Raw genomic sequence first — 20,965 nt, 5'->3', positions numbered from 1 at the left:
AGCCGGTAGGACACTTGCCTGGCATGTAATCAACCTGGGTTCAGTCCTCAGAATCCCTTATGGTCCCCTGATCTCCACTAGGAATGATCCCTGAGTGTAGAATCAAAAGCAATCCCTGATTGCCACCAGGTGTTACCCAAAACCAAAACAAAGAAAAGAATTAATAAAATAAAAGGATATCAAAATAACTGAACTGGTCCCCTAGGCTTCCCAGGAGGCTCACCTGGACATTCGAGATATTGCATTTATATAGTTAGTGCTCAGAAGACTCGTGAGCTATTATTGTAGCACTGTAGCACTGTCAGCCCATTGTTCATCAATTTGTTCAAGCGGGCACCAGTAACATCTCCATTGTGAGACTTGTTGTTACTGTTTTTGGCATATTGCATACGCCATGGGTAGCTTGCCAGGCTCTGCCATGCAAGCAGAATACTCTTGGTAGCTTGCCAGACACTCCAAGAAGGACAGAGGAATCGAACCCAGGTTGGCTGCATGCAAGGCAAACGCCCTACCCACTGTGCTATTGCTCCAGCCCCATGAGCTATTATTAGAGGACAATCCAGGATACAAATCTATTTTTCTCTTACAAGGATCTTGTGTGAATTGAAGACACTGAATTCTTGTTAATAGTTAAATTTCTGAAGATGTGGAAGATGGTGAATTATCAGGAATGGGCAATCAAATTGCCATGGTAGGACATGGCTGATTTTCCCACCAGCAAATGAATGGTGGACAGGGTAAGTATAAAAGGAAAGGGGATGAATGGAAAATGTCTTGTCTTCACAGGATCTCTGGTCTGGCTCCAGAAGGAAGAGTTTGAAACTTCTCCCTGTTCCATGTTGATAAGGGAGCCTCTTGTTTCCAGTTCTGACTTTGAGTGAGCACCTGCTTTCTTTCCTCAGTGGGCAGAAGGGTGTTTTCAAAAGGAAGAACTGGCATTTCTTTTATTTTTTTTGCTTTGAATATTCACTTTGTTTCATTGAGAAACAGAATTTGTAACTTGTAAATCTTCATTGTTATAAAGGAATATAAACATAGGGATATGTTTAATTTTGCTGCTCCTTTCATTTTAATGTTTCTGTAGAATCACCTCCAGGCTAATAGCAAATTAAAATTTTTCCATGCAAATGCTTTCTGTGTTAACTTTTTGATTGCATGTGTTTTTTTTTTACCTTGAATATATTTAGTGCCAGCTATTATGTTCAAGGATTTATGTAAATTTAGCACTCAATTCTCACATCGAACTACCTTTTAGAAGTGGACTCTATTCCTTTCTTTAACAATGAGAAAATTCAGGATGGTGGAATGATAACACAGGTACAGTAGGATGCTTGCCTTACATGTCGTCAACATGGTTTCGATCCCAGGCACCTCTCCCTCCCCCCACAAGCCCTGCGCCCACTAGAAATTATTACTAAACACAAAGACAAAAGTAAACCCTAAAGACTATCAGGTGTGACCCCCCCCAAACAAACAACCAACCAAAAAATAAGAAAATTCAACCACAAGGACTCTCATAACTTTCATACATCACACAGCCTAGAAATATAAGGCAAATCTTAGACTGCATTAGAGATATTAGTCAAAATATGAAAGCCATAGTAATTTAGGTAACTGAATTATGTTTGATAAGTTGGCATTTTTTTTTTTTTTGCTACCAAAGACACCAATACAAAGATCCCAACGGAGCTAGAGGCGGCTAGGGTCCTAGGGAGGGGCTCTCCTCCTACCTACCTCCGTCATGTCTCCAAAGGGCAGAATTTCTAAGTCCTGGATCAGGGAACAGCAATGGAGCACCTGGAGGTACCTGCAGAGATTGGAGCTGAAGGTGACTGGACAGAAGCTTCCACAGCCTTCCCACATGTGGAAGGGAAAGAAAGGCTTTGCATTCTGTTCCTTGTTGGGGCTGGACTGAGCTACCAGGATGAGCCCTTGTAAACTACTCCACACAAGAGTAGGAACATAGGGACCCATGAAAATGGGCAAGATTTCTCGTGTGTCCTGACTGGTTTGGATGAGGCTGAACATCTTCTTCTTTTGGCTGCCTTAGTAAATAATTTCCTAAATTATACCAAAATTGTCAGTCTTCCTTTTCTCACAGATCCCTGGATCTACTTGGCCTGTTTGTTGTCAGTATGCAGACCCTAGGTACTTAGCCTGTTTGTTGTCAGATGCAGATCCTAGGTACTGAGCCTGTTTGTTGTCAGTATGCAGATCCTACATTGTTTGTTTTCCGTATGCAGAACTTTGTTCTTCTGATCAAAGAAGAACTTTGATCTTCTCCTTTGTTGATGACCTCACTGTATTGAGCCCTATGAACTGTAGGATGGTAATAAAAGGAGACTTCAGGGCTCTCTACTTTTGTCTCAGAGTCAGAGAGAACCTGGACCTTCCATGACATACATTTCTTCCGAGTTCCTTGTCTCAGCGCCTCTGACTCCATGAACGTTCACGAAACAGTTCCTTAAAGATTTGTGTTTGATTATAGCCTCTTCAGCAAATGGCATTGGGAAAACTGACACCTTTTCCCAGTTCCTTCCTCCCTCACATCGCTTAATCTCATGCGTGTATTTAATAAGTATTTGAGTAGAATAAAAAGACACTATGGAAAGTAAAGTTTTTCCTAACAACTTGAACTGTTCACTCCTTTTCTTAGAAGTAAACACTATGGCAGTTAACACTCTGTGTGTAATATATATTATTTTTAGGATTTATATTTTCATGGCACCACAAAAAGTTTATAATATATGGCTACACCAAAAGGTATTTAATCAGCACCTTACTGCTGGACATTTGGGTTGCTGAAGCACACTTATACTTAGGCTCACACAAGCGTGAACACACTTATACTTAGGTTCTGTGTTATAAATGAAACTACTTGTGTCTATAGATTTGCTGCACCATAGAGGTGGTTCATTTTCACTTTTTTTTTTAAATTTTTTATTGAGTCACCATGTGGAAAGTTACAAAGTTTTCAGGTTTAAATCTCAGTTATACAATGCTCGAGGGTGGAGCTATACTGGGATTCTTGGTGGTGGAATATGAGCACTGGTGAAGGGATGGGTATTCATTTTCACTTTTTAACTGATATTTCAGCATTGCTTTCAAGCAGAGCAATGACAAGATGGGAGTCAGGTTGAAGGACAACTGCCCCTGAGTCAACACACAGAGAAGCACAGGGCAGAAGACTGGAGACAGGGACAGAGATAGGGGACGAGGGAACAATTCAGACCAGGTCTGTGCAGAGTGGAGGAGAGTGAAACACGAGAGCACAAAGGACATTTAGGAGAGAGACTTTTCCCTGAGACAAGGAAGTTATCCGAGGAGGCCTCAGGCATCACCACAATGCTCAGTTCAACAAGCCCATAAACAAAGTTGAGCAGGTTGGGAAGAGATGTGGAAAAGGGGGAGGAAGGCAGGGCTATCGTGAGTTAGTACTGGACCTGGTGCAGTGGAGTTCACTTGACAATCAACTGGAGACGGTCAGTTTATGCACCTCCACATCACAGGCCCTCAGGCATGATTGCAAAACTGAGCAAACGAAGGAGGCCAGAGAGCATCTGGCCAAGAGGATAGCACTGTAGCACAGTTGTCCCATTGCTCATCGATTTGCTCTAGTAGGCACCAGTAACGTCTCCGTTGTGAGATTTGTTGTTACTGTTTCTGGCATATCGAATACGCCACGGGGAGCTTGCCAGGCTCTGCCGTGCGGGCGGGATAATCTCGGTAGCTTGCTGGGCTCCCCAAGAGGGACAGAGGAATCGAACCCAGGTCGGCTACATGCAAGGCAAATGTCCTACTCGCTGTGCTATGGCTCCAGTCTGGCCGAGAGGATAGATGGAACATTCAGGGAAGTTTTTCTGGGCCCTCCCTCTAATAGACTTCACTTCAATTTCCAAGTGCATGTCAGCACCAGGACTCTGGGACGCTGAGATGGAAGAAGGCGCAGGGCAAGAAGGGAGAGGAGTAAGGTAGGGGTGGGGATGAGGGTTGTCACGGGTCATGAACCCAAACTCACTTCACCTATACTGAATTATTTCAGCTCTCCTGTTTGTGAATTAATTCACACCGTTGAAGTTTTTAAAATCATTTTTAGAGAGGGGGAGCAATTTCGAGTCATTACATAATAGTTTGATACAATCTGAAGTTTCCTAAACAAAAGTGGGTTCCAGTCCTGGCACTGTCATACCTACCAACTGTGTCACTTTGATAAAATTATTTCTTAACGTCTGAGGCCTCAATAACTGATCCAGAAAATGTGTATGTACCATCTTTCTTCCAAGGTAGGATTCTGACAAAGTGCAAACTCAGCAAGTGTCAGGTCACTGTAGCAGCCAGATGTCCATCTCCCCAAACACACTCCCCCCACCCCACCGTGCCCCTCCCAGAAGCTTACCTAGCATTGTTGTATTGGCCTCCAAGGAGGATATTTTCCCTGATGGTACCCTCAATGATCCAGGCCTGCTGGGGGACATAGGCCAGGCTTCCGTGCACCCCCATCGAACCTTCCATCAAGTGCATCTGGAGAAGAGCAAGTCCAGTCTCAGGATGGGGGAGGAGCATCAGGGGTCAGACCCTGCCTCTCTGCTCACCTGGACCCTGGGGGTCCTCTTTCATAAAGGGGATTTCTGACTGACTGAGCCCCACCTGACCCAGAAGGGACATCTCTGAGAACGTGAAGCAGTGGTCAGATTCTTGCTGCTGTTGGATCCAAGGTCTGCTTTGAAGACAAACCCTCCCCCTCTTATTTCTCCAGTCCTGTCCCCGAGCAAGCAGTGTTTTTATGCTCTTCACAGTGTGATGGAAAGTTCCAGGCCACCTCCATTCACCTCTGTGTATCACAGAATCATTTCTAAGGTTGAGTGCAACAATGTGATTAGGGAAATGCCCTAATTTTTGGACATCGTGTCCACTTAGCTGAAAAAGTTCTGCTACCTCTATCATTTAAAATAGTCCTACAAAATATGTGTCTACGTAGATGTGGCCAAAAATGTGGATGTTACCAGTGATAGAATAGATGTGGTGGGTATATGGATCTATATTATAACGTTCTTCCTGCTTTTATCTGAGAAGTTTAAAAACACATTTTAAAAAGACCCTAATCCCCACAGAACCCCAAGTTTAGGACCACATCATTCCTTTCTTTTCTTATCCCTTGTTTCCTATGTCTGACTTGGAACTAGGCTTTAATTCATGAGAATGGAACTTTAAACTGATATCTTTTTGCTTTTTCCTTGTTGGAAGGAAAGGGATTCACTCTTAGAGGAAAATGGATATCCCTGACTGCATACAATAGTGGATAGAAGCTGCTGGGAAACTTGACTATAATGTGGCTGGGAGAGGGAGGGGGACTGATTCCTGCTCCTTCTGACCCACTATGTGGCCTTGAGCAGGTCACAACTCTGACTCTTGTGCCCATCTGGTCTTAGGATCTGTGCTTCCTTCGTGGGGTTGTTTTCAGAGTAGAAGGAAAAAATGATTCCTGACTAACTCTCCCAGGAGATGTACACCCAGCAGCCAAAATTCATGGACTCACTGGTCCCGGCAGCTGAAAACTCCAGGGCACCCTTGGGAGGCAAACAGTCCAAATACCTGCCCAAGCCAAAACTAGGGTAGCTGCATACACACCCCAGCACTGCAGCCACACCAAGGGCGCAACTCTACTGCTTCACCAATATTCTCTGCAGAGATGCCAATATGCAAATAATTCCAGGTACCCAGTGCCCAGGCTGAGAATTCCAGTTTATTTTGGAGTCATGGTGGGTAGCCCTCATAGCCCCCCACACTTCCTGAAGACCAAACAGCCATGCCCACATCCCACTGCTACCACCACGTCAACTCATTGGCCCAGACCTTAGATCCTGAAGTCTCTGCACCATGCGACTGCATATGCAGCCACGCAACTCCACCTAAAGCTTAATAAATAACACACAGCTTAATAAATTCGTAGACAAGGACTTAACATCCCGCCATCAGTTATAACAATTTTCACATAAATTTGATATAGATAGGCAGATAGATAGGGGAAGGCCCCATGGCAATGAAATTTCTGGAAAATAAAGTCCTAAGGTTGGTTGATCCACCTTGTGGATACAGAAAATAAGACCTGATAAGACTTTCAGCAGTGGACCCCGGGGAGACTGGACCACTCCCCATGGAAAGGGGACTAAGGAAAACCCTTGAGAACCCTCAACTCATCTGATTAACCTTTGAAGTTTAGCCCAAAGAAGACTCCAGAACATTCCAGACCAAAACAAGACAACCTGAGAAGATATCCATATAATAACCAGTCCAAGAGAGCCCATTCAATGCTCTCTCTACTCTTGGAGAAGCCCATGTTCTCTCCGGAGAGCATCTCTCTGTCTCTGTCTCTGTCTCTCTGTCTCTGTTTCTCTGTCTCTCTCTGTCTCTGTTTCTCTCTCTCTCACTTTTCTCCCTCCTCACCTTAAAAAATCCTCCAAATAAAATCTGTTCTACTTCACTGCTACTCCTGAAATTCTTTAATTCTTTCTTTCTTTCTTTCTTTCTTTCTTTCTTTCTTTCTTTCTTTCTTTCTTTCTTTCTTTCTTTCTTTCTTTCTTTCTTTCTTTCTTTCTTTCTTTCTTTCTTTCTTTCTTTCTTTTCTTTCTTTCTTTATTGCTTTTTGGGTCACACCCAGCGATGCACAGGGGTTACTCCTGGCTTTGAACTTAGGAATTACTCCTGGAGGTGCTCAGGGAACCATATGGGATGCTGGAGATTGAACCTGGGTTGGTTGCATGCAAGGCAAACAAACACCCTCCCTGCTGTGCTATTGCTCTGGGCCCAACTCCTGAAATTCTTTACTGCAAGATAAGACAAGTTCCCGGCACCCCTGGGTAAGGCCTAGGACTGATTTTCCTTTCCTGCAAAGAGCAATTCCTCGTCCCGGCCTGAGTCTGTGACTCCCTGAGAAATCAGTTGACTTGACAACCACCTGATGGGGCTGGCAGGGGTTTATCGCAGACTTTCTCAGTTCCAGCCTTCCCAGCTGGGTCTCGGGGTGGCAGAGGCAGATCAGGAGAAAGTAACCTTCTCTCTCTTCCCCACCTCACATAAGCCACCTATGGAGGTCTGGTGACATCAAATTGATTTTCTAATACCAATAAAATTATTGATTTTAATATTGGAGTATTGTTATCTAATCAAATTTAATTCTAGAATTGTATCAATGCTTGTGGGTTTTTTCTACATTATTTATTTTTTAAATGAGGATCTCCTGGCACAGGGCTTGGCATTAAGTATTATCAAAACTATTTTTATGTCTGAGAATATGGAAAGCCCTGAGTTTGAGCCCCAATACAGAAAAAAATAAAGAAATAGAATAATTTTTACTATTATTAACAGGGATAGGTCGGCTCTCAGCCAGCTGTGCTGAGACTCAAACCAGGATCAACTCCATGCAAGGCAAGTGCCTTACCCTCTCACACCCCTACTATTTGGGGTGTTGGGTTTGGAGGCACACCCAGCAATACCCAGGGCTCTGGGTATTGCAATACTCCTCGCTCTGCCTTCGGGAGCCCTCCTGGCAAGCTTAGGGAAACTTATGGGGTGCCAGGGATTGAATTTATGTGAGTCACCTGGTGCAAGGTAAGCATCTTCCCTGCTGTACTATCATTCTGGCTTCAACTCACTATTTTTCCAAAGTGGCATAATTCTCTCTTGGGATGCAAAGTCAGGGAAAGGCCATCCTATCTGCAACGTGAAGAAATTAGTCTTCCAACAGTTATGGAGGGAGAGTCTGGACCGGAGACCACAGCCACATTCCAGGGGGTGATGAGGTGACTAAGAGTATCTGGAGAAGGAGCTCAGGGGAGCTCCGAAGGAAAAAACCTGCTCCTTTCTCCACAAAGAGGGTTGAGAGGGCTCAGGCATAGAAAGGAGGGGAGGAACGTCAGGACTTTGGGGCCATTAACACACACTGGGTAGATGTTTAAAGGTGCTGTGCAGAATAAGATGTACAATGTGACCTCAAATACTTGGGTGGAGCATTTTTTGTTTGTTTGTTTGTTTGTTTGTTTGTTTTAAAAAAACTGGGTCAAGGTCTGAGCCCTGTTTGCATGGCACAAAGTGGACCTCAAGAGCAACTTCAGTGAGTGGGAATGGGGGTTCAGATCTCAAGGGCAGAGGCACCGTGTGAGAATCAGCACTCTGTTGTCCTCATACCTTCTGGGCGCCTCCTCTCCACACTCCCTCACGCCATGCTTGCCTTCTTCCTCCACATTCCACTCCTAACATTGTCTCTCATTTAAAAAATTTTTTTCATTTGAGTGACTGCGAGATACATAGTTACAAAGCTGTTTCTGATCATGTTCCAGTCATATGATGATCCAACAGCCCTCCTTCCCCCAGGGTCCATTTCCCACCATCAATGACCTCAGTTTCCTCTTGCCACCCCTCCCCCAGCCTGCCTCTATCGTTCTATGGCAGACACTTCCCTTCTCTCCCTCTCCCCCACTCGCTGTCCCTGTCCTCTACTCTGTCTGTCTCTCTGTCTCTCTTTCTCTTTGTGTGTCTCTCTCTCCCTGTCTCTGTTTCTGTCTCTGTTTCTGCTCTGTCTCTCTCTGTCTCTCTGTCTCTCTGTCTGTCTGTCTGTCTCTCTCTCTCTCTCTCTCCTTCTGAGCAGTATGGTTTGCAATACAGATATTGAGAAGTCATCATGTTTGTTCCTTTACCTACTTTCAGCACACAGTTCTTATCCAGAGTGATCATTCCCAACCATCTTTGTCATAATGGTCCCTTCTCCATCCCAACTGCCTTCTGCCCCAGAACTTCAGGCTGGCTTCCAACTGTGGTCCAATTCGCCTGGCCCTTGTTTCTACTGGCCTTGGCTAACATTGTCTCTTAAGTGGCATGTGGCCTCCTCTACCTGGCTTTGAGAAGTGATCTTTATTTTCTTTCTTTTTCTTTTTAAAAAATAATGTAGGAGTACTACTGTTTGTTCAGGTGATCTTTATTTTCATGTGAATACTAAGGGTGCCCGAAAGGTAGTCCAGAGGGGAGAGTGCTTGTCTTGCATCTGGCCAATCTCGGTTTGCTCCCTAGTGCCACACATGATTTTCAACCTTCCTGGGAGTGAGCCCTGAGCACAGAAATAAGAATAAGACCTGGGCACAGCTGAGCATGGCCCATAAACCAAAAACAAAGACACGAACCAAAGAAAGTTCTGTATTTCAGAAATATGGAGACCATCCCCTGATAACTATTTAGTAGCAAAGCAGGGTAGGCAAGCACTGAGAAGGGGCGAGGGTGGATTGTCAGAGACTCCACAAGGGAGAGACACCTCCCCTTCTCCACATGCTTGGTGTTTTCAATTTACAAAATCTGTATTGTCTCTTTAAGAAAGTGATGCTGTGGCTTAGGGGAACTCAGTTTTGGGAGTTTCTGCCGGAGTCACTTACCTCCCCCAGAATGGCTGACAGCAGGCTGCTCTTGCCACTCCCGGTGTTGCCACAAACGCCTAATACGGTTCCCTGCAAAGTCAAGAACAACTGACAGGCATTAGGACAGCAGAGCCTCCCACTTGCCCAGAGTGAGCCCATTGTCTGGACACAAAAAGACACACAGAAAAGATAAGTACAGGAAGCTGGAGTGGTAGCACAGCGGGTAGGGCGTTTGCCTTGCATGCAGCCAACCCAGGTTCGAATCCCAGCATCCCATATGGTCCCCAGCACTGCCAGGAGAAATTCCTGAGTGCAGAGCCAGGAGTAACCCCTGTGCATCACCGGGTGTGACCCCAAAAGCAAAAAATACAAAGGCACCAAAAAAAATCTATCCAGGCTCAAAAGGAGCTTTGAGTTCTGTCTCTATCAGTGAGGTGGGGCAGTTGCAAAGGAGGAAGCTGCATGACAAGGTGGAGAGGGATTTATAGACTTGACAGTCCTGTTTGAGAGGGAAGGAGCCCAAGACAGGACATCAAGAACAACTTGGGGAGAAGCGGGTGCAAAGGTTTGGGGTTGGTTGCCTAAGAAGTCTCAGAAGGCTAATGTGGGTGGTGTGCAGAGAACAGCCAGAGGGGGGGCCAGAGAAGGGGGAGGGGGCTCAGGAAAATGTCCTCTACTACTCCAAGAGCAGTGAACCATCTCAGACAGGGGTAAAGTCAGAGGATGAATTCAATCAGTTAGTGTTTGGGGGTGGCCCCTCTGTCCTCTGCATGTTGGGGATCAGATGAGGGCAAAAATAAAAGCAGAGGCAAAAGGGGCTGTTAGAGGACCTGGGGAGACTTAGTGGTGCTGGCTTGGGTCAGTTGGCCTCTCTGGGACAGATGCTAATGTCAGGTTGCAGGTAGGTGAGAAGGAAGTAAAGAGGAAAGGAAACAGGTTTGACCTGCAGGTCCTTGACAGCTGGAAGGACAACTGTTCTATCTTCTGAGAAAGGGGTGGGGAGCAGGGGTAGCTGGGAAGACTTTGGAGAATAGATCAGAAAGAGTTCCAGACACTCAAGTGAGTTTTGTCCTTGTTTTGTTTAATATGTTCAAGAGCAATTAAGAGGAGGTAACACAAGGATGCAGCCCAGAGATTTCAAAATGAGAGAAAACAGCAGAGATGGAAGTTAAAGCTGTGGTACTGAAGGTGAGTGCAAAGCAACGAGGTCAAGGATTTTAATATCCAATACCCATTACCATTAGATATTTGTAGCTATTTTAGATATAGCTATCATTCAATATAAAGATCATGTCTTTATAGTGTTATTCAACATTAACATCTACTACCTGTTACTAGATGTTACGATAGCACAGCAGTAGGGTGTTCGCCTTTCATGCAGCTGACCAGTGTTCGATTCCTCTGCCCCTCTCGGAGAGCCTGGCAAGCTACTGAGAGTATCGAGCCTGCGCGGTAGAGCCTGGCAAGCTACCCGTGGCGTATTGGAAATGCCAAAAACAGTAACAATAAGTCTCACATTGAGAGAGGTTACTGGTGCCCACTCGAACAAATTGATGAACAACGGGATGACCGTGACACAGTGACAGTGACCAGAGATCAGAGGAATAGAGGTAAACCTTGATAAACACTGAAAGTTTAATAAATATTAGATTTCCTATTTTCCTTCCTCTTTGTGTGCTAGTCCATGGGTTACCCCCCTCCCTCTCACCCAACGGAGTAGCCCAAAAGCATACTATATCATGTACTCTGATCATAAAACAATTTTATAATTATTTAATAACAAATATAAAACAATTAGGTGGTCCTTCGTGAAGTATGGAAGACTTTCTACATTTGTCTTCCATGACAAAATTGTTATTTGAAAGAGAGCTTTAAGGACACTACTGCCTGTGTGACCTGCACGAAGTTACCTTTGGCACCAGCAAGTTTAATTTGCACAGTTCTGGGCCTATGTTTTCTCCTCTGTCCTCTGGTCTGGCGGCCCCGAGAGGATGGGGTGTCCTGGTCATTCCTTCAGGGTGATGTCCATTTCTCTCTGGTTCAAATGCCTCATTAACAGCCCCAGGGCAGAATTTTCTCCATGACAAGGTGGCATCCTTCAGAAGCAGCGCTTGGTGGGGGTCTGTCAATGTCTGGACGTATGAAACAGGGGTTTCCTGGAGAAAAAATTTCTGCCCAGATGAGAAGAAAGGGAGGGAAGAGGAACTCAATTCTTAAGTCCAGAGGGAACGTAATCCCATTTCACTGACCTGGTCAAAGAGCAGCATGACCATTAAAAAAAAAAATCCCAAGTCCAGTTGTAATGAGGCCCCCTTTTCGTAAATGCATAATAGTTTCTCTAGTAGTTTTTCTATATTTTCTTTTACATTCAGACCTAATTGACTTAGCCTCATTTGAACTGATGACAGCTGTTAGTCATCCTGTTGATGTGCAATGTTTCTAACTGAATTTTATTTATTGCCATTAAGAGTAAAATGAGGGGCTGGAGCAATAGCACAGCGGGTAGGGTGTTTCCCTTGTACGCAGCCGATCCGGGTTTGATTCCCAGCATCCCATATGGTCCCCCGAGCAACGTCGGAAGTAATTCCTGAGTGCATGAGCCAGGAGTAACCTTTGTGCATCACTGGGTGTGACCCAAAAAGCAAAAAAAAAAAAAAAAAAAAGAGAGAGAGAGAGAGTAAAATAAACTCACGCCAATGGCCCATGCCATTGGGTCACAAAGTCTAAATGTGACCACGACCAGGCTCCTCATCCCTACCCCTCCACCCCTATTTGTAAATGCAAACACTGAGCTACATGCTGCCTGGGCTGGGGGTGTGGTGCGGGAGGTGGAGCATCAGAGCATGTGATAAAGCCTGTGCTCTGTGCTTAGTCTCCAGCATTGGGTACCATAATTGAGGCCCCAACCCCTTAGAATAATAATAATGAAGGTGGCTGGGAAGTAAAAGCTCACAGAAGTTCAACTATGTTCAGATCTCAACATGAAAATAAGCTTAGGATGAGTTTTTGTTGTCCATGTTATTGTTTTCTTTTTGTTTAGCCCGACTATGTCAGGGCTTACTCCTGGAAGTAAGAATCACTGCACTCAGAAATCACTCCTGGTGGAGCTCTGGTGGGGTCACATGTGGTGCCAGGGATGTAACCCAGGTCAGCTGCATGTCTTACCCATTGTATTATCTCTCCAGCCCTTTGGAAGAGATTCAGATTCTGGAAAAATAGTTATTAGCATTTTGGACCACAGTGTTATCTCCAGAGGATGTTGAATTGGGTTTTTGTGGGTTTGTTTTTTTGGGGTTTTTTTTTTGGCTTTTTTGGGTCACACCTGGCTGGGATTACCCCTGGCAGTACTCATGGGACCATATGGAATGCTGGGAATCGAACCCTGGTCGGCCGGGTGCAAGGGAAACGCCCTACCCGCTGTACTATTGCTCCAGCCCTGGATGTTGAATTGTTTTTACTTTCTTTATGCGTGCAAAGGAAATGCCCTACCCGCTGTGCTATTGCTCCAGCCCTGGATGTTAAATTGTTTTTACTTTCTTTATGTTTTTAGATTATCTGAACTTTTTACATTATCTGCAACATTATGCAAAAACAAGACAGGAAACTTTTTTTTTTTCACCCACCATTGGTGAGCTGGATCAAAACTGGGTCTTCTGCATGTGCTTCAGCCTATGGATCTATCTTTCTCATTCATCCCAGAAAGCTATTAGAGAAAAGGGCTGGCCCAGGTTTTTTACATTTAAATGAATTAATAACAATATTTGAATCATTGGGCTGGAGCGATAGCACAGAGGTTGGGCTTTCGCCTTTCACTCAGCCAACCCGTGTTTGATTCCTCCGCCCCTCTCGGAGAGCCTGGCAAGCTACCGAGAGTATCAAGCCCTCACTGCAGAGCCTGGCAAGCTACCCGTGCGTATTGGATATGCCAAAAACAGTAACAACAAGTCTCTCAATGAGAGACGTTACTGGTGCCCGCTTGAACAAATCAATGAGCAACGGAATGACAGTGACAGTGACAGTGATTTGAATTATTGGGAATTCCGTGACCTCCTTTATTCCGCTTAATTATCTGGAAATGGCCATATTTTGTGGGAGTTCTATTGGTTTTCTGTGTTTTTAAAATCATATAATGCATGTCTGTCACCGCACCACTGAACTACTTGCCAAGTAATAATCTCACCCCTGTTGTGGGCTCCATGCCCGGGTCATATCCCTGTTTGGGGTGGATGAGATCCTTGAGGCTTTCAACTCTCCCCCACGGTAATCACTGTCCCAAATTTAATGGTTTTGAAATCATACTTTTAAAAAAATATGCTGCCTATGTTGAAATTTTGTTGAGTTGAATTTGAGAAGTACTCCTGGTTAGTAAATGAGTAACCTGGAAACAGGCACTCACAGCCATGTGTGCTAACATACTGCTTCAGAGGGATCCTGCTTGCTCTCAGTACATTTTTCAATCTCCAAATTCTTTGTCGTGCCTTTCAGTGCTTTCTCCTTATTTTTTTCCATAAGTAGCATGAAGAAGGACTGGAGCGATAGCATAGCAGGTAGGGCGTTTGCCTTGCATGTGGCCGACCCGGATTCGATTCCTCCGTCCCTCTCAGAGAGCCCGGCAAGCTATCAAGAGTATCCCTCTCGCATGGCAGAGCCTTGCAAGCTCCCGTGGTGTATTTGATATGCCAAAAACAGTAACAACAAGTCTCACAATGGAGACTTGTTACTGTTACTGTTACTTGTTACTGTTATTGGTGCCCACTCAAGCAAATCCAGACAGAAAGGACAGTGCTACAGTGCTACAGCATGAAGAAAGTATCCCATAGTCCACCAGGCACTCAGACCCAGCCCCAGCAGTTGCTCAGCTCCCACCTATGCCAACCTGTGAGGCGGGGTCCCCTCCTTGAGTGCACACAGCTTTCTTCTCTTCCGAGTGTCCAAGAGCCCCAGGCCCAGGGGACTGAGCACTGAGTGTCAGCTGCAAGGGGGCACAGGGACACAGTGGACAGAAAAGGCCATCTGGCCTGGGGGATCATCCCTCCCCTTCCTGTTTGGGCATCTCAGTCCAACGCTTTGATGCCAGAGAGGAGACGAGGGTGCTTAAAGTGGGGAGAGTTGCAACTGCCCTGATGGGCAAGGGGACTTGGAGCCACACCAGCCCCAGGTTGATGGACAAGCTTCATCATTGTCGTCTGTCTTCAATTGGTAGATCTCTGCCCTGCTCCTTCCACCACCAGCTCACCCCCGCCCCCCACCCCATCCCTTCCAATCTCCAAGACATGCTCTCTGAGCCCCAAAATGCCTCTCCAGACACCGCCTCCCTGATCATCCCTGCCCACCCTTCTGCACCCAGAGGGTCACTTTCTCATCTGTGCCTACTGCACAGGTAAAAGCGGCCCCCCGCCAGGAACTGCAGAGAACACGGAGGAGCAAGAGGGAAGAGGAAGGTGCAGAGTCCTGAAGGCAGCTGCTGAGACTCTGTAGGACTTTGGGGGTCACTTCGCAGTGGGACTTTGCCTAGTGGTCACCACTCAGCTCAGAAGTCACCTCCAAAGAGAGGCTATCCTAGACCCCCTGTCCAAAGGCCCTCCCCACATTTTCTAGAACATCACACTGTTCCTTTGTATTTTCATGTCGTCAGATGTACAAGGTCATTAACTTTTTTGTAACTTTCCTGTTTCTGGTATCAGGTTAGGATTCCCTGAGAGCAGGGGTCCTGATGGGCATGCTTACTGTGGTCGATTTTCCATGTCTGGCAGGCAGTAGCTGTTCAATGACTATTTATGGGGGCTCCCAAGCAGTGCTCAATGGACCCAGGGGCACATCCTGGAGATACTCAGCCAACTGGGTAGACGGCTCAATACCAGGGCTTGAGGATGTGGTACTGCTTGAACCCTCTGGTGCTAGAGGCCACTAACGTCACCCCACCAGGGTCTTGGGGGTCATGTGATGCTGGGAATTAAACTTTGGACACATACAAAGCATGCATCACTACCTCTAACCTCATTGAGAGAATGAACAAAATAGTTCAGGCAGGAGCTATACACATTTAGTGAGACGTGTGTGCACAGACAGTAAAATTTCTTTCTTAAAAATGGATTTAGAGGGGGCTGGAGAAATAGCACAGCGGGTAGGGCGTTTGCCTTGTACGTGGCCGACCCGGGTTCAATTCCCAGCATCCCACATGGTCCTCTGAGTACCACCAGGAGTAATTCCTGAGTGCATGAGCCAGGAGTAACCCCTGTGCATTGCCGAGTATGACCCAAAAAGGAAAAAAAAAAGGGTTTAGATTAGAGTTTTTAAACTAATGCTTGTAGAAAGAAGACCAGCTATGTATCTCAGTGGGCCATGACTGAGATAATCAAAGGTAAATGAAACAGCCCTAGGTTGCAAGTAAACCTGGCAAGGTTAGCCACAAACTGCCCCAGTAAACTGGACCCCTCTCATCTTTTATCTAGACACCAAGTAGTCAAGGGAGTAACTCTTAGCTGCCAGAAGTCCTGGTAACTCAAGAGAAACTTATCTCTCTATGTGTCTCTGTTTCTGTCTATCTGTCTGTCTATTTATCTATGTATGTATATATATATGTATATGTATATATGCATATATATACAGGGAGAATATATAATATTTGCATATAATATAAAAATAATATATAATATAATATATAAACAATATATGACTGGGGAATATGATGGGGGGGCCACACCTAGCAGGACTGACTTCTAGCTCTGTGCTCAGAGATCACTCCTGATGGTGCCCAGGGGACCATATGTGGTGCTAGAGATAGAACCAAGGTCAGTTGCATGAAAAGAAAATGGCTGACCTGCTGTACTGTCTCTCTGGCCCCAAATGTCTATGTAATTTTTTTTGCCTTTTGGGGTCACACCTAGCAATGCTCAGGGGTTATTCCTGGCTCTGCACTCAAGAATCACTCCTGGAGGTGCTCAGGGTCCATATGGGATGCCAAGGATCAAGCCCAGCTCGGCTGCATACAAGGCAAAGGCCCAACCCTTTGTAGTATCATTCCAGCCCTGTCTATGTATTTTAACACAAGGAATAAATAATGATTTTTTTTTTTAAGCAAAACTATCGGGGGAAACCTACACTATCTGGATGGTCTAAGATCTGGTTTTGATATCCGTCCCTATGATCTCTGGGGGTCAGGGAGATGCTCTGATTCATCGGCCTGTTAAACCCTCAGGAGGATGCTTTAGATTCATCTACGTGCTCTGTCCCCACATTAGGTGGGCACTGAGCCTAGTGACTTCAACAACTCCTGTCCACCTAGAGCGAGCACTGGGAACAGCGCAGGGACTGAAGGCTTGATTCAAGCACCAAAGTAGAGGCCCTCGGACCACTCACCTTAAACCTGTCTGTGGCAGACCTGCAGTTGGTGAGGCCTTTCACAGAGAAGGGCACCAGGAACACGATCAGTCGCATGGAGTTGAGGGCGGCCACGGTGGTGAACACCTGGATAGGGAGAGGGAAGGAAAGGGGAAGAGGCAGAGGGGGCACAGCTCTCTCCGGCTCCCTGGGCTCCAGAGGCTCCCACCCAGACCTCCTGCATGAGCCTCTGGCAGTCAGATCCATCCCTGGCAGGGATCAGGCTGGGGTTTGGGGAAAACGGAAGGAGTAGAGAACACTCATCTTTGAGTCTCTGGGTTGGAAGTTATTGTTGTAACTTAGCCACTTGGTAGTTATGCAAATGTGGGTAGGTCACCGCCCCTTTTCTCTCTCCCCCTAACACACACACACACACACACACACACACACACACACACACAGAGAGAGAGAGAGAGACAGAGAGAGAGACAGAGAGAGAGAGAGAGAGTTTCCCATTGGTGTAATGACAAAAATCCTAAAGAAACAGCATCTGAGGAACTGAGAAAATTCCGGTGAGAGAGTTTGGGACTATTGTTGCAGTGAGATCTTATTTCTTCTTCCTTGCCTTGGATGTTCTTTTCTAATATTCAAAATTCTTCTGTGCCTCAGGTCTAACCCTCTCTGTGTACCCCACCTTCCCTGACAACAGCAAACCACTTTTGCCCTCATAATGTCAGGATGGACCCTTCCAGGGGTCTCTTGGGGGAACTTCCAGCTCCATCACTTTCTTCTTCCAGCTAAATTTGAACATAAACCCAATGGACCACGAATGCTTTGGCCTAATCCTGAATGGTGCAAATGAAGGGGTATCCTGAAATCCCGGCCCACCTACATCCCAAATTTCAGTGGCAGGTGTATCTGCTACGTGCCTGGGCCAAGCACAGGTACCGCAGTCTAGAGCACAAACTCAATATGTCACAACACCCCCCACCTCTGTCCTTGCTCTATATATAGTTTCCTGACTCCCTGAGAGTAGACCCTGTCTGACTTGGTTCCAAAGCCTAAAATGACGTTTCTGCTTCTCAGGACTACGTAGAACTATAAAATGAAAATTAGACGAACTCACACCTTTTGATGCATACCTCTAAGTGCATTCTTAGAGCCCTAGCTTGGGAATAAAGAAAGTCCTTAACTTAGGATTCACAGTGTTCAGGCACATGGCAGAATCATCAGGGATTTAACTACACATGACATGTTCTATAACCAGGTAGCTCTATGCTTCAGCTGCTATTTCAGGGTATTTGTTTCTCAGTTAGGAGAAGGAAGAAAATTTGAGCACCCTTAAAGTCTGCAAAATGAAAACCGATGTTTTTTACCCATTTGCAAAGCCTACAGATCTGTATGGGATGTGAAAAGGACACTGGAGAAAACTCCCTAGCCATATAAGAGGGAAACAAGAACCCAAACACTTACAACTGTCGACGTGAGTTTCCACCGTAAGCCTGTGTGAACGAGGAATGTCAGCATGACGGACACCGTTGGTGTAATGAACAAGGACACAGTGGTCAGGCTCTGGACAAACCCACACCGCTCCAATAGCTTCCTTTCCTTCTTTCTGAGGTCTGGGACAAAAAAACAAAAAAAACAAAAAAACACAAAGGCATGGAAATCGCACACAAGTCTGTACTCCAAAGAGCACGGAACCATCTCAGAGTCTGAAAGAAACCCCGAAAGGCGAGCAGTTGGACCATGGAGCAGAAAGGCAAATTTTCTATACCTGTAATTAATTTGGCAAATGGTTTCTCCCATGAGTACATTTTAATCATTTTAATGGAGGTGAGAATCTCGCTGGTCAGGCGAATGCGCTGGCTGGTGACCTCAGATGAACTCTTCTGTAGCTTTAGGATCTTCGTGGTCAGGAGTCCCTGGAGTCAGAGACAACAAGAGCTTCTTCTGACAAGTATAAGAGTTTAGCCTGGCTGAGTCTAACACTAGCACCAGATACAGGCTGCAGACCGGGGCTGAATCCTGCACTTCAACTCCACAGTGGCGTTGAGGTTTGGCCGCACTAAAAACTTTCCAACAGAGCTGCTTCAGGTCCCCCTGCCCTAGGCTCTAACTTTTTAAATCCAGGTAGGGTAGCATAACTTTTTAAAAAAATATGTTTTAACATGAGATCCAAACTATCACCACCAAACCTTAAAATGTGCCTGTCAAGACGGCAGGCTTGCTCACTTTGGTGCAGGGAAGTTGACCCTGGCGCTGAGATTGGTGGCTAGAACGTTATATATCTAAGACTCAACTCTAACTTTTTAAATCACAGTCCTTGAATTAAATTAAACATTTAGTAAAATAACACAGATTGTATGAACAAGAGCCCAGCTTCACGACTTATCTCAGAGGAGATGCAAGCCAAGCTGATGGGACTCACGGGTAAACTTTTATTCAGACTGAAAACTCTGGGGCTGCTTAGGAGGTGGAAGGAGGGCCAAGTCCATGCCCTGTCAAAGCCCCAGAAACCCCACCTGCACCCATAGCTGCCATCAAACAAATGGTCCAACTTCACTGCTTCGCATATAACCGCTTGCAGAGATGCTAAGCCAATGCAACTTCCAGGTACACTGGTGTGGGCACTGAGAACGCTGAAGTCTTCTCGGCATGAGGGCGGGCTTCCTCCCCCATCCCTCCCATACTGCCAGGAGCCCCAGCAGCCACATTGACCATATGTAGTGACCATGTGAACAATAGCCCAGCTTCAGGACGAATCTAAGACAAGACACAAGCCAAGCCAATGAAACACATGGGTATAAAGTTCTCCAGTCTAAGAACTCTGAGGCCTCTTGGGAAGGGGGCTGGGGGAGAATTGTCCCCGTTGTACATATCCTGAAACTCCTGGAGACTGTGGCTGACACCTCCACATTCCAGAATATTGACAGCCTGCTAGGAGCATGGCAAGTCAGATGGGAAAGTAGAAGAGAAGCCAACTAAGCTCAATAAGCAAAAACAATAACACAAAAGGCTCAGTTAGCAACAAACAGTCCCATAACCCCTCAGACAATGACTTTAATCACCCCATATAATACCATTTGCCATTTTTATATTGTAACAAACAATATAGAACAGATTATTTTTATCCCTGCCATGGGAGCAGATGCATGGGATGGGTGGGAAACTGGGGACAATGATGGAGGGAATATCATACAAGTGATTGGGTTGGTGTCAGGAACATTAAATGCCCCAAAACAACTGTATTGTGAACAATTCTGTAAAGCACAGTGTTTAAACAAAGTTTTAAAATTTTTCAATAAATTAAAAATAAAAATCTGTTCCTTTCTGCTTGGCCAGAGATGGGTTTAGGTGATTGTCTTGCATGTGGTAAATCTAAATTTAATCCCCAGCATCATATATTGTCCCTTGAGAACCACCAGCAAAGGCACTGAGCACTGAACCAGGAGTAAATCCTGAGCGTTGCTGAGCATACCCCCCAAAAAAGGTTTCTATTTTTAATTTATCATCAATAAATGTTTTCTGAGTAGGGGCCAGAGTGATCACTGTACTCACAGAGTACAGTGAGTAGGACATTCGCCTTGCACACGACCAATCCGGCATCCTATATGGTCCCCCAAGCACCACCTTGAGTGATTCCTGACTGCAGAGCCAAGAGAAACGAAATCCCTGAGCATAGCTGAGTGTGACCCAAAAAGCAATAAATAAATAAATATATAAAGTTGTTACTACTGTGAGCTCTCTTTAAAAGCAAAAATGTTTTCTGTGTATTCCTGTTCTATTACCTGTTTGGATCACAAGAAAACAGGTCAAAGGGGACATATAAGTAGAAAAACACAAGTGAGCAGTGCCAGAAACACGTCATATTCATTTTGAGATAGATTTTGAATGAATTTTTGATCATTTGCACTTTCTGAAAACTTTCACTGTTGCCTTTTTCTTTTCAGACCCCACATTTGGTTATGTGACCCTAGATGGGGCCACACCCCACAACCTGTGAAGCTTCGTTCTAAAGCGAAGCGTCTGCCTCACACTTCCTGGGAGTCTTTCTCTCCTGGATCCGAAACCGAATCAGAAGTAATAGAATAGAAGTGACCCTTTGTTTTGGATAATCCTGACCTGCTAGCAAGTACAATCACCTTTGCCACCTTTGGGTCAGACAAGCTGTCCCAAGGGAGGAAAAGAATTGAGGCCAATAATTCAAAACACACATAATCCAAGAGACATCTCCTGCTTTT

The 20,965-nt window shown here is 45.4% G+C and overlaps 1 protein-coding gene across 1 annotated transcript in view; it reads right to left on the bottom strand.

Annotated features, from left to right (window-relative positions):
• ABCC11 (ATP binding cassette subfamily C member 11) overlaps window positions 1–20,965 on the bottom strand; it is a 66,152-nt gene that overhangs the window by 31,631 nt on the left and 13,556 nt on the right. The window contains exons 7-13 of the mRNA XM_004600969.2: window positions 18,499–18,646; window positions 18,195–18,343; window positions 16,761–16,868; window positions 11,312–11,572; window positions 9,420–9,491; window positions 4,397–4,521; window positions 1,735–1,807 (exon numbers count right to left, since the gene is read on the bottom strand). Of these exons, the coding sequence (XP_004601026.2) occupies window positions 1,735–1,807; window positions 4,397–4,521; window positions 9,420–9,491; window positions 11,312–11,572; window positions 16,761–16,868; window positions 18,195–18,343; window positions 18,499–18,646 (936 nt within the window). The remainder of the gene's footprint in view (window positions 1–1,734; window positions 1,808–4,396; window positions 4,522–9,419; window positions 9,492–11,311; window positions 11,573–16,760; window positions 16,869–18,194; window positions 18,344–18,498; window positions 18,647–20,965) is intronic.

Source organism: Sorex araneus, chromosome 8 (assembly GCF_027595985.1).
Source record: "Sorex araneus isolate mSorAra2 chromosome 8, mSorAra2.pri, whole genome shotgun sequence".
NCBI lineage: Eukaryota > Metazoa > Chordata > Mammalia > Eulipotyphla > Soricidae > Sorex > Sorex araneus.
This window is presented reverse-complemented; position numbering and strand designations above follow the sequence as displayed.